General features: G+C 44.6%; 1 protein-coding gene across 2 annotated transcripts in view; it reads left to right on the top strand.

Annotated features, from left to right (window-relative positions):
* The window catches only part of KLHL7 (kelch like family member 7), a 37,443-nt gene that overhangs the window by 13,906 nt on the left and 9,400 nt on the right, over positions 1 to 14,137 (top strand). Inside the window, exons 1-3 of one of the 2 annotated variants that reach the window (XM_069958791.1) lie at positions 9,048 to 9,344; positions 12,898 to 13,000; positions 13,265 to 13,358. In XM_069958791.1, the coding sequence (XP_069814892.1) occupies positions 9,222 to 9,344; positions 12,898 to 13,000; positions 13,265 to 13,358 (320 nt within the window). In that variant the 5' untranslated portion in view covers positions 9,048 to 9,221. Of the gene's footprint in view, positions 1 to 9,047; positions 9,345 to 12,897; positions 13,001 to 13,264; positions 13,359 to 14,137 lie in introns of those variants that run through there. The other variant, XM_069958792.1, reaches the window with a different exon arrangement.

The following is a 14,137-nucleotide window of genomic DNA, read 5'->3' as shown; positions in this document are numbered from 1 at the left end:
AGGCAATTGTTAGACTGTTAAGCAGTTGTGCAATGTATTGATGGACAAATCCAATTACAATAACAATGTACTCTTTATTTTGTTCATAATTAGCAATAAACTGCTGGGATCACAATATACGCGGGAGTGACTGTGCTGCACATAATGGTAGAGTGCTGCCAAGCCAAGAACCGCACAGCAAACAGGCACTGTTTACAGCTAACTACTAAGGTTTTGCTATGTATTATTTGGCCCTGTTATTTGTACACATTAAAGCGACTCTGTACCCACAATCTGCCCCCTCCTTACCGCTTGTACCTTCAGATAGCTGCTTTTAATCCAAGATCTGTCCTGGGGTCGTTCGCAGGAGATGCAGTTATTGTCCTAAAAAAACACTTTTATCAGCTCTGTGTCAAATTGGCATGGCCTAGAGTATCTGTGCCCAGGCTTGCACCGCCTCTCCGTCCCTTCTCCCCACCCTTTGCACCATTAGGAATGCCCCTGGCCAGGTTTTTGTCTATTCATTACTTGTCTGAAAACTGCACATGGGCCTTAAAAACCCAACCCATGTGCAGTGTTCTTACAGGTGATGAATAGGAGAATACCTGCCTGGGGTATTTTAATATACCTGCCTAATGCTGCTTTTACACAGAACAATTACCATGCAAATTTGCGGGATAACGATCGAATTTGAACGATAATCGTACGTGTAAACGCAGCGAACGATCAAACGACGAGCGAGAAATCGTTCATTTTAATCTTTGAACATGTTCTCAAATCGTCGTTGATCGTTCGCAAAAAATTCGCAGATCGTTCCGTGTAAACAGTCGTTCGCCAATTTAACCAATGTGTGAAATAGGCTTAAGCGATCGCAAAGCAATCGCAAAACGAATTTTCCGTACGATATATCGTACCGTCTAAACGCTGATCGTTATGGAAAAAAATCGTTACTCCGACATTGTTAATCGTACGATCGGGCCAATTATCGTTTCGTGTAAACGCAGCATTAGAATACCATTCCTAATGAGGAAGAGGGCGGGGAGGAGGGATGGAGGGCTGGTGCAAGTCTAATGAGAAAGTACCTAGTACACATTAAAGCAAATGTACCATCCTACAAGCTAAACCAAGTGTTACATACTATCAGATGTGTGCTGTCGCACTGAGTCAGCTGCCATAGCCCGTTTTCTAATCATTTGTCCCGGTCGCGTTATTTTCGCCTGAATTGCTATATGCAAATCTGGTCAGTGGTGAAGAGCAGTTCAAAGCTATCTCCTCTCCCTGATGATGCATGTCTCCACTTCTCCTTAGTCCCGCCTCCTGTCTCCGGCCGTTGTGGTTGCGTTGTTGTAGTATTGTGGTTGTGTTGTGTTGACCATATGCAGTGTGTGCTTGTAAATGCTGCTCCTATCCTGCATTTTTTTTATATTAGTAATTTTTAGCCTCACTTGTGCCGGAGGTCTGCGACGCCTCTCCTTTCTTCCTCCCCACCCTCCTCATCATTAGGAACACCCCCAGGCAGGATTTCTATTCATCACTTATCTAAGCAATGCACATGTGCCATAGCAACACAGGTGCAGTTTAGACGAGCCATAAATAGAAATCCTGCTTGGGGGTGTTCCTAATGATGAGGAGGGTGGGGAGGAAGAAAGGAGAGGCTTCGCAGACCTCGAGCACAGACACTTTAGGCCACACCAGTATAAAACAGTGCTGCAGATTAAAATATAATTTTTGCTCTAACTGTGCCCTAAGGCACCAGGCACATTTTAACCCCTTGCCGCAAAATGACGTTCCCTGGCAGCGGGAGGAGGCTGTGTCACACTGCCTCTGCCCCCCCTCCCCCCCGGGCAGTTAACCCCATAGACAGCGCAGTCCAGCCGACCGCTGTGTCTATGGAGCAGCCGGTGGGAGATCCGCTCCCTCTGACCCCCCCGGAACCGCGCAAGTGTTTGCACGGCTTCGGGGGGTTACCATAGCAACCCAGCCGCTGCTTCCTGTGTCTGGTTGCTATGGATGAGAGAGATCAGGACCCTGCACTGAGGCACAGATTCTGACAGCTCATTCATTCTATAATACATTCAGGGCCGTATTTACCACTAGGCACCCGTGGTCCGGTGCCTAGGGCAGCACCTTGCAGGGGGGCAGCACCAGGGAGCAGGGGGAAGGAAACAACTTTTTTTTAAAATGTTTTTAGTTTCCCACCTCCCATTCAGACTTGCCAGTAAATCTGGTGTCTTTTTGAGGGGGTATGGTGGAATTGGTCTGGCCTGGTATGGTCGTGCTATCCAGTCACAGTATAGCGGTATTGGTAAGGTCGGGTGCGGCAGTGTTATCCAGTCACAGTATGACGATATTGGTCAGGTCTGGTATGGCGGTGTTATCCAGTCACAGTATTGCGGTATTGGTCAGGTCGGGTGTGGCAGTGTTATCCAGTCACAGTATTGCGGTATTGGTCAGGTCGGGTGTGGCAGTGTTATCCAGTCACAGTATTGCGGTATTGGTCAGGTCGGGTGTGGCAGTGTTATCCAGTCACAGTATTGCGGTATTGGTCAGGTCGGGTGTGGCAGTGTTATCCAGTCACAGTATGGCGGTATTGGTCAGGTATCCAGTCATAGTATGGCGATATTATTTAGGTCAAGTTTTAAGCAGTTAAAAACCATGAAAAACGCGATTCAGACAATGTTTCTACATGTAGAGAAATGTATGTGGCCCGAAACCAGACTCCCATTTCTTCCCAAGTAGTCATGTGCTGTTACAGTAGTGGATTATAATAGGTCTGTTTCGGGCGGTAGCCTGGGGCCCTGAGCTCCTGGGGGGGCCCATGTCCACCCAAACAGACTTAAACTCTCAGTGATGTATTGTCTCCTGGATACAGTACTGCCATGAGCTGCAAAAAACTGCTGCTTTTTTACCACAATTTTGCACAAATCAGGGCATCATGACATTATTCATCCTGTACCAAGGCCCCACACGCTAAAACTGCCATAGTTACAGTGGGGTCGAGGGCCCAAGCTTGGTGAACAGCCCGGGGCCTATGGTAAAGTTAATCCGCCCCTGTGCTGTTACCAGGATTACTGGCCATACACCTATTGGTTACCACATGAGGGTTTGGTTTCGGCTGCATGTGGTGAGGTACAGTAAATGTGGGAACGCAGCCTAAGACTGTTCAGATATCAATATGATTCTCAGAAACTAGAATATGATGATGCTAATTGGTGAGTGAAGATGGGGCGTCTGCAGGTGTAGTGCTGGGGGCAGCAGCAGCTGGTAATACCGCCCTGAATACATTACAGCACTGATCATGTACTGTAATGTATTATAGATGTACCTGCAAAAGTGAAAGTACACACAAATACATACAAACACAAATAAATAAAATAAATAAATTAATAAAATAAATAAATAAATAAATAAAATAAAATAAATATAAATTAATAGTTATACATATTCCCCATACTCCTTTATAAATGATTCTCTATAAATGAGATACATATATTTGGTATCGCCGCGTCCGTAATGACCCCATCTATTAACCTGTTACATTAATTATCCCGCCCAATTAACGCCGCAAAAAAAATAATTAAAAAACTAATCAAAATGACAATTTTTTGTTAATTCCACTACATAAAAAATATAGATAAAAGCTATGAAAACGTCACATGTACCCAAAGGGTGTACCACTAAAAGCGTCAGCTTATGCCGCAAAAAAAAGCCCTCACATAACTCCATTGGCGAAAAAATAAAACTATTACTGCTCTTACAATATGCAAGACACAAACAGTTTTTATAGCATAAATGCCATAAACTATAGCAAAAGCTCTATAAAATGGATATCACTGTAATCGTACTGACATGACGAATAAAGATAACATGTCATATGTGACGTATAGTAAACGGCGTACAAAAAAATGGTGAAAAACTGCTGCTAAATTGTGTTTTTTTATTCATACCACCTTATAAAAAATTTTATAAAATTTGGTCGTAGTCGTAAATCATGATACAAATCTACACCTGCTCCTGAGCAGGTGTAAGTATGATATGGCATGATGCTTGCGGCAGGCACAGGGCCGGCCTGATTTACTAAGAGGCGTGTGCCTTTTAGTAAATATAGCTGGGAAAAAGGGGACAGGGCTTTATCTAAGACCAAAATTGGTGTAAAAACACCAAAATTGGAGCATTGGGGGAGATTTATCAAACTTGTGTAAAGTAGAATTAGCTCAGTTGCCCCGGCAACCAATTAACCTCCACCTTTATTTTGGCAAAGAATCTGTGAGGAATGAAAAGTGGAATCTGATTGGTTGCTATGGGCAACTAAGACTTTACACCAGTTTGATAAATCTCTACAGCTAGATGTTAGCTAAGAGTCAATTGGAATATATGAAATGCAATACTCACATGACCTTTTTGACATAGTAGTAGTAATAGTAGCATTTTTCCTTCCATAGATTTCTATAGGGGGGGGGGGGGGGGTGCACAAAAAACACTAAGGCCCAGATTTATTACACTATGTAAAACAGAAACCAATTTAAACTGCCTGCAACAACCAATCACAGTTAGAAGGTAAAATTAAAGCTGAGCTGTGATTGGTTGCTCTAGGTGGTTTACATCAGTTTATATTAAATACAATTTGATAAATCTGGGCCCTACAGGCATACTGTCGTTTTTTCCTCCAAATTCTTCAATAGAAATCCTGGAATCACATGATTTGTAAAGAAAAAACTTTCTAGGGATAAAATAGCAGAGATAAAAACAGCTATATTAATATGCACTAAAATGAGAAAAAAAGCCCAAAAGCTAAAAAAAAAATGCAAATCTCTGACAGATACCTCATAGCATCACCAACCTTAAGAAGCACTGCCCTAAGCAATAAGAAGAGACTCCATCATGATGGAGAAAAAAAGGCAATGGGGGCATTGGGTGGATAGGAACTAAGATCTGCCTTATGGTCTAGTTATCTGCAAAAATCAATATTCTGATGTTATCTGAAAGTTTGCTGAGGTGGGGTAACCCTTTAACTTCTGATATTTATTATAGAACAATAATGGGAGTATATCAAACAACATGACAGCTGCAGGTTGTGTCTGGTATTGCAGCTCAGCTCTGAGATGTGGGCAGGGAGAGCTGCAGCAGGATCTCTCCTTCAGTATTAGGGCCAGTTCACACAAGTAAATTCATTGAGCGGAGAGCGGAGGCGCACAAGTCCTCCCATAGAGACACCATTTGACACTGAGGCAGGCGGGAGCTCTCTGCCTAGGAATTTACTCAGTGTGAATTGGCCCTTACTGAGGAAAGGGAGGGGAATTAGGTTACTGTATCAATCACTGGGCCCCTCTAGGAAGGGGAGGGGAACATCCTGTCCTGTCAGTGTATACAGCTCTTTAATCACACAGGAAGAGCCTGCCCACTCAGTCAACATGGAGAGACAAGATGTTCTCTTACAAGAAGCAGCAAAGAGAAGAGAAGAGATCCAGGTTATAGAACATGTGGCTCCACTATGTCTGACATGTCCCAGCTACCTAGGAAGAATTGTGGTTTTGCTTTACTAAAAAAAGGCATAATGTTAGGGCTCATTCTAGGAGACATGGACCATTATTATGTGTGTGGGTTGTTTTAAAACCAAATCACTTTAAGAGCTGCGCATGATATACTACATGACCGTATAATGTGGCATGGGGAGCAGCCTGTGAGAGAAGAAGCATGGGAAGCAGTCTGTGAGGGAGGGGAGGTGGAAAGAAGTCTGGGTAGTTAGGCAACAGGCTGGGAAGGTGGGAAGCAGTCTTGGAGAAAGGAGGGCACTGGGGGGCAGTATCGGGGAGGAGGCTAGAAGAAACAGTCTGTAATTAGAGTTACTCAAGGAAGGACCTAAAGGTTGCTAAAGGGAAAGCCTACTGCTCGTGTAAAGGGGCACTCCTGTGAAAATCTTTTTCTTTCAAATCAACTGGTTTCAGAAAGTTATATAGATTTGTAATTTACTTTTATTTGTAAATCTCAAGGGTTCCAGTATTTATCAGCTGCTGTATATCTTGTAGGAAGTGGTGTATTCTTTCTAGTCTGACACAGTGCTCTCTGCTGCCACCTCTGTCTGTGACAGGAACTATCCAGAACAGGAGATGTTTTCTATGGGGATTTGCTACTGCTCTGGACAGTTCATCTTCAGGGACAGAGGTGGCAGCAAAGAGAACTGTGTCAGACTGCAAAGAATACACCACTTCCTGCAGGACATACAGCAGCTGATAAGTACTGGAAGACTTGAGATTTTTAAATAAAAGTAACTTACAAATCTATGTAACTTTCTGATACCAGTTCATATGAAAGAAAAAGAGTACCCCTTAAATACCCCTTTTTATTTATTTTTTTTAAGGTGGACCTGGACATGACTAGTCTGCGTAGTGGTTTTGCCTGGGTAGAGAAGAGAAGTTGTCACCTTTGAGTCATTTTAAACACAGACATGATGAATTATGGGCAGATGTGTGCAGAATAAGGACCCATTCATTTCTATGGCCTCATACCCACACTGTGGGGTTGGAGCTGGGATTTCTGTTGCAAAAAATACTGGCAAGCCATTATATGGGGTGCTTTTGCAGTAAAGATCCCCTATTCTGAATGAATGGGTCCATGCAAAACCCAAACCCCAAACTAGGGACAAGATTGGTGCTGATTCTGGAAGAAAGCAGACATGTTTTTCTAAGCTGGAATAACCCCTTTAAAGGGGTAGTCCACCCAAAAAATTTTTCTTTCAAATCAACTGCTGCCATGAAGTGACAGAGATTTGTAATTTACTTCTATTAAAAAATCTCAAGCCTTCCAGTACTTATCAGCTGCTGTATGCCCAACAGGAAGTTGTATTATTTCCAGTCTGGAGAGCAGGAGGGGTTTTCTATGGGGATTTGCTCCTGCTTTGGACAGTTTCTGACATGGACAGAGGAGGCAACAGAGAGCACTGGGTCAGACAGGAAAGAAAACACCACTTCCTGCTGGACATACAGCAGCTAATAAGTACTGGAAGATCTCTGGCACTTTATGGCACCAGTTGATTTGAAAGAAAATTTTTTTGGGTGGACTACCCCTTTAAAGGAACTCTGTCGGTAGACTTATGTTGCCTTTTATTTGTATAGCACCAACTGATTTCGCAGCACTTAACATAGTTTGGCAATTTTGGTAAGCGGAGGAAACCCACGCAAACACGGAGAGAACATACAAACTCTTTGCAGATGTTGCCCTTGGTGGAATTTGAACCCAGACAAGACAGGTTGTGTCAAACTCAAATACATAGTGGGCTAAAATGAAAAATTTGGACAATTTCACGGGTCAACCTTGACATTTAATGCAGCATCTTTACACTTTTAGGGCAGCGTCCACGTCATTACTGCAGTGTACCAGACTGTCCACAGAACTTGCCCCCCATGTCATATCTATAGTTCACCTTAGGCGCTGCACTTTTATAACACCTCTTACCCACCTCCATACAAGCTCCACGTCAACAATGCCCAAGATTTTAAAAATGCCCCCATGCAGTATTAGGTCCCTTAATAGTACACCTAATACACAGTAGGTACCCCATTATTTCCCCCACGCAGTAGGTAATCCCATAGTAAGGCCCTATATAGTGGTCAGCCCACCTCAATAGTGCCCCATCTGATACAAAGAGTTAAAGCACCATCAACAGTGCTCTATATAGTAATTATTACCCTCCAACAGTGCCTCATATAGTACTTAGCCCCCTAATAGTGCCCTATATAGTAATCATTACCTCCCAATAGTGCCCCATATAGCAGTCAGCCCCATCAATAATGCCCTATATAGTAGTCAGCCCCCATCAATAGTGTCCCATATAGTAATTGTTACCCTCCAATAGTGCCCCATATAGCAGTCAGCCCTATCTATGGTGCCCCATATAGTAGTCAGCCCCCATCAATAGTGCCCCATATAGTAGTCAGCCCCCATCAATAGTGCCCAATATAGTAATCGTTACCCTTCAATAATGCCCATATAGTAGTCAGCCCCCATCAATAGTGCCCAATATAGTAATCGTTACCCTTCAATAATGCCCATATAATAGTCAGCCCCCATCAATAGTGCCCATATAGTAATCGTTACCCTCCAATAGTGCCCCATATAGTGCCCCATATAACAGTCAGCCCATCTATAGTGCCCCATATAGTAGTCAGCCCCCATCAATAGTGTCCCATATAGTAATCGTTACCCTCCAATAGTGCCCCATATAGTAATGTTACCCTCCAATAGTGCCCCATATAGTAATGTTACCCTCCAATAATGCCCCATATAGTAGTCAGCCCCCATCAATAGTGCCCCATATAGTAATGTTACCCTCCAATAGTGCCCCATATAGTAATGTTACCCTCCAATAGTGCCCCATATAGTAATGTTACCCTCCAATAGTGCCCCATATAGTAGTCAGCCCCCATCAATAGTGCCCCATATAGTAATCGTTACCCTCCAATAGTGCCCCATATAGCAGTCAGCCCATCTATAGTGCCCCATATAGTAGTCAGCCCCCATCAATAGTGCCCCCATATAATAATCGTTACCCTCCAATAGTGCCCCATATAGTAGTCAGCCCCCATCAATAGTGCCCCATATAGTAATGTTACCCTCCAATAGTGCCCCATATAGTAATGTTACCCTCCAATAGTGCCCCATATAGTAGTCAACCCCCTCAATTTCACTGCTTCTACTGATACATTCATTATAAAGACATGGACATGGGTCTCTGTGCAGTGCTGGTGATGGATGGGGGTGTCAGCACCCGGATATCTAAGGATTTTAGTTTCTAATCTGATGTGTGAGACGGGGAAGAAGTGTGTGAAGCTATTTATTATTAGGTTTCTGTGTAACTTGTGATTTATTGATGCTGTGTCCATCTGATCTCATTCTACGGCTCTATAACAGCACAGTGTACGCCTCTCTCTAGAGATAACCATATACTAGATATTATTATTATTATCGCTCCATTCCGCACCATGTGAACCGGCCCAGAGGCGGGGCCGGCCGGTGACGTCACGCGGGGCGGGGCTGACTCCGCCGCTGCCATCCTGTTTTGTTGTGTTCCGGCCTCGTCCTCAGCAGCCAATAGCAGCGCGTCTCCCGGGGCCTGTGTTCTGCTCCTCCGCCGCCGCCGCCGCCGCTCTCTGCTCCCCGGGCCGGCTGGTTAGTGACGGTAGCGGCTCTGGTTGTGCTCCGGTAAGGGGGTCGTCAGACGGGGCTGAGGGGGGCACCGGATAAGAATGGCTGCGCAGGGCGCAGAGAAAAACCCCAACAAGAAGAAAACCGAGAAGAAATTCGCTGCAAGGGAAGAAGCCAAACTGCTGGCGAGTTTTATGGGAGTGATGAATATCATGCGCAAGCAGGTACGGGCTCCGGTGGGCGCCATTGTTATATCCACCTGTCATCTCCTCCAGCTGTTATACTACCGCAGGGCATGCTGGGAGATGTAGTCCTGCAGCAGCTGGAGAGACACAGGTTAGCGGTGTCACACTCAGGCCCTACAGCTGATGCAAAACTACAATTCCCATCATGCATCAGCAGCCAAAGCTAAAGCTTTGGCTGTCCAGGCATGATGGGAATTGTAGTTCTGCAACTGCTGGAGGTCCTGAGTGTGAATCCTGTAATGCCAGGCTATAAGGCCGGGGCTGACATTGTATGTGATAGCTGTCAGTGTGGACACATTGCATACAACTTGCATGTGGCTGCAGCCTGTTTGTGACTTTGTTTTCTTATTGCACAGGTGGCGCGTTGTAGTCGCCCAAAGTCCATCCAGGTTGGATGTTGCACCTTGTCAGCATTGATCTCAATACGTGTCGGTGGAGACCTGCTTGCTTGTGACTTTTCTTTCACAGTAATGCGGTCACAGTCGGGGTGCTACGCAATATCTTGGCTGCAGTTTGCTGTCACCTGACACTTCTCACCATGCAGCCCCAGCTTTAGGTTAGAGCAGGGGTGTCAAACATGTGGCCCAACAGCTGTTGCAAAACCACAATTCCTATCATGGTTGTAAAGCTTTGGCTGCCCAGGCATGATGGAAATTGTAGTTTTGCAACAGCTGGTGGGTCAAAGTTTGACAACTGTGGACTAGAGCTACTTGGTGACTTTGCCCCATGGCAACATGGCATCTGATCACTTTGCCAGCTTTGGTGGACTTTAGGTGACAGCCTTGACCTCAATACAAGTCAGGGGTGACCAGACCTGAATCTGACTTTTATGGGATTTGACTTTTTTTTTTTTTTAATATCCAGGTCACAGCTGTAGCAGAAGTCAGACAATTCATCAGTCTTTTTGGTTGTACGATGTCAACATATGTGGCTCTAGTATTAGGGTCCATTTACACAGAAAGATTATCTGACAGATTATCTGCCAAAGGGTTGAAGCCAAAGCCAGGAACAGACTATAAACAGAGATCAGATCATAAAGGAAAGACTGAGATTTCTCCTCTTTTCAAATCCATTCCTGGCTTCGGCTTCAAATCTTTGGCAGATAATCTGTGAGATAATCTTTCTGTGTAAATGGACCCTTAGTCCTGCTGAGAATTTGGAACATTCTAGTTTGTTTTTTCATTTGCTTCTTAAAGGGGTACTCCAGAGAAAATGGTTTCTATCAAATCAACTGGTGTCAGAAAGTGCCGGAGATTTGTAATTTACTTCTATTAAAAAATCTCAAGTCTTTCAGTACTTATCACCTACTGTATGTCCTGCAGGAAGGGGTGTATTCTCTCCAGTCTGACATGGTGCTCACTGCTGCCACCTCTGTCCAAGACAGGAACTGTCCAGAGCAGGAGTAAATCCCCATAGAAAACCTCTCATGCTCTCCAGACTGGAAAGAATACACCACTTCCTGCAGGACATACAGCAGCTGAAAAGTACTAGAAGGCTTGAGGTGTTTTTTTTTTTTTATAGAAGTACAAGGTTACCGCCACCAGTTGGTTTGAAAGAAAAAGTTATTTGGAGTAGCCCTTTAATAGCGACAGAGAAGACACTTATAGCAGAAGCATCTAACAGACCCTAGAAGGGTGATCTGCAGATTTGGCACCTTGAGCTGTGATGGTGAGGATAGTTGGCCATAGGGTGACACTAATAGGACTTGTATATGGAGCATAAGGCTGTAGGTGAACCGTCAAACACAATAGATCTGCTGGATCTATTAATTTCAATGTCTCAAATGTCAATGACATCAATTCTTAGGGTGGACAGCGGAGTGCTCATGAGACAGGCTTAAAATTCTGCTCACATTCCATAGTGTGAATGGCTTCTTATGTGTGACCATGGCCTAACATATGCCTACCTTGTAGCACAGAAGAATAACACACAGTACACAGCTTAGCAGCCTGCTCTATATAGTATACACACTGCACTACAACAATAGTCTAATAAAGATGGCATGTCAACCAAGGAGCATAATGGGAAGCCAAGAGCAATATGACAGAACAGACACACCGAGGGGGACAGAGAGGTCAGCAGTCCTCTCTTCTCTATATCCTGACTGTCCATGGTTTCTGAGCAGACAGCGCACCATTATGGACAGACATCCTCTCTAAGCTTATAATCAGACCTTTCCTGACAAGTCTCCATATAATAAGGGCCGAACTGTGAGACCCCAAAGAAGTAAAGCAACGAGCGATATGTTAAGCTGCTCCTGGGACCAGAGTCTCTGAGCTCATATTCCAGAACGTCCAACAAAGCCGAAGCAAACAGGCATGGCCTAAAGAGATGCAGAGGGGTTTCCTCAGCAGCGGCCAACATTACACTGATATACATTACGTATATCTTTTGGGTATGTTCACACTGACTAAATCAGACGGAACCCCGCCTGCCTCAGTGTTGTGACACTGCTTCTCTATGGGAGAGCGCGCTCCTCCGCTGAAAGCTGGCTTGGACACAGACAAGAAGTCATCTTCACTCTGCTGTCTGTGTGTAGACTTAAAGGGGTACTCCGGGCTGGGGTCATTTTCAGTGTGCGGCGGGGAGGGGGTGGATATAGAAGCCACCTGTCACTTACCTCCCCGGTTCCATCGCCGGGTCCTGGATCGCGCCGCCCCGTTCTCCTGTCCGGCTGCGGCTTGAGACGTGATGTTTCAAGGCAGCTCAGTCATTCAGCGGCCGAGGCGGGATTCCGCTACGACCGCTGCATGGCTGAGCAGCTCAGACCAGGACTGGAGAACGGGGCGGCGCGATCCAGGACCCGGCGATGGAATCGGGGAGGTAAGTGACCGGCGGCTTCTGTATCCACCCCTTCCCCGCCGCACACTGAAAATGACCCCAGCCCGGAGTATCCCTTTAAGTCTTCACACAGACAGCAGAGCGAAGATGACTTCTTGTCTGTGTCCTAGCCAGCTTTCAGCAAACTTTAGCGGCTCCCTAGAGAATCAGTGAAGGTGTGCGCATGCAGCCCACAGCTCAATTTAATGAGGATTTTGGCTCCCAGTTCTTGGGATCGCAGGAAGCCCCAGCGGTCGGACCCCTCCACAATCCCCCTTTAACCTTGCCTTTTAACACCCCAAGAGAGAAAAGGTGTCTGGCAGCAGCTTACTCCCCAGGCCCTAGAACACATGCGCACACCAGGTTGAACTGAGCATGAAGAGCTGTCAGTCATATTTGCTTTTAGCCAACAGTAATGGCTGCTGTTTGGCCATCTTTAAAGGGGTTATCCAGGTTAATAATAACCCAAGTTGTTTTCTTCCAGAAAGCGCCAATCTTGCTCTCAGTCTGTGCGTGGTATTGCAGCTCATTTTTATTAAAGGGAATGAAGCCAAGTTGCAATACCACACACAACCTGAGGACAGGTGCAGTGCTGTTTTTGGAAGAAAGTAGCTTTTTTGAATTGTGTATAACCCCTTTAATCTTTTATGTGTTCAGCTACATTTCCCATTGATAGATAATGTATTTACTCCTCTCTGTACTTTAATTTCAGAAAACCTTGTGTGATGTTGTCCTTATGGTACAAGATCGAAAAATCCCGGCGCACCGGGTAGTGTTGGCAGCTGCAAGCCACTTTTTTAACCTCATGTTTACCAGTAAGTTTCCAACATACATGTCCCACATCATTTTATATCATCCATACGTTTTATTAATCCGTTCCCAGTAGTCTTGGATCAGCCTTGGCATCTTATTCCGTTACATAATCGGCATGGCCCGCTCCGAGGAGCTTGGGGAAAGACACCATCTGGGTTGTATAATAGAACAGCAGCTGCGGAAAGAAAGGCATTACAGTGTCCATTGTTCATCTGAATCTCTCACATGAATATATTGAAATAGATTTACATATTTTTGTTTCTTAGCAAACATGATTGAATCCAAGTCCTTTGAGGTGGAGCTGAAGGATGCAGAACCTGACATCATCGAGCAGCTTGTGGAGTTTGCATACACAGCCAGGTACTGAGGGAGACTTCTGCTCTTCATGTGTCTGTGTTGCTATATAAACGGCAATTAAATTAATTATTCATGTAGGTGTTTTGTGTCGTCGGATTAGAAGTGAGACACTGTGGCAGTAGCTGGGAATCCTTTTGGCATATGAGTGCCATGGCTGTCACCTTGTGGGGCTGCTAGAATTTGGCGTATTTAAATTTAATAGTGTGATTGAGTTTCTCTTTGTACAGTGATGGCAAAATCACATTAATATAACGGTATTTGTCTATATGGACCTTTTAGATTAGAATAAACTAATGCATACTTTAGCCAAAATGGCAAATGTTGTGTTTCTACTGCTACAGCAACCCATCCTAGCCTACAGAAGGAGAGGATAGTCATGAGCAGGGGACAGACATCTATCCTCCTCCCTGCTCTGTTAGTAATTCACATATTGCAGGTTATTATTATTGGGCTAAATGTAGGATGCTCGGCTTTTTCTGCATTTACCCCAATATTATACTGTACATTATATGCCCTTAATATGCCTATGCTGCATCTGTATACCTCTGACAATGAAATAAGTTGAACACCATGCAAGCTTTTACATCATCTGTATAAATAGAGGTTTATACACTAAGCCTCTCCGCCTATAAGCATGATTTGTTTCTGCCCCTTTAATAGCACATCAGAGGGCCATTTAGTGGATGCATTTGCTGCCTCCATTCTATTAGGGCATATTATGTGTTTCTTAATTTAAAGGTGCCTCTCCTATTGACAGATGGCCTTTGCACTACTATTCTCTA

Source organism: Dendropsophus ebraccatus, chromosome 2, assembly GCF_027789765.1.
Source record: "Dendropsophus ebraccatus isolate aDenEbr1 chromosome 2, aDenEbr1.pat, whole genome shotgun sequence".
Taxonomy (NCBI): domain Eukaryota; kingdom Metazoa; phylum Chordata; class Amphibia; order Anura; family Hylidae; genus Dendropsophus; species Dendropsophus ebraccatus.
This window is presented reverse-complemented; position numbering and strand designations above follow the sequence as displayed.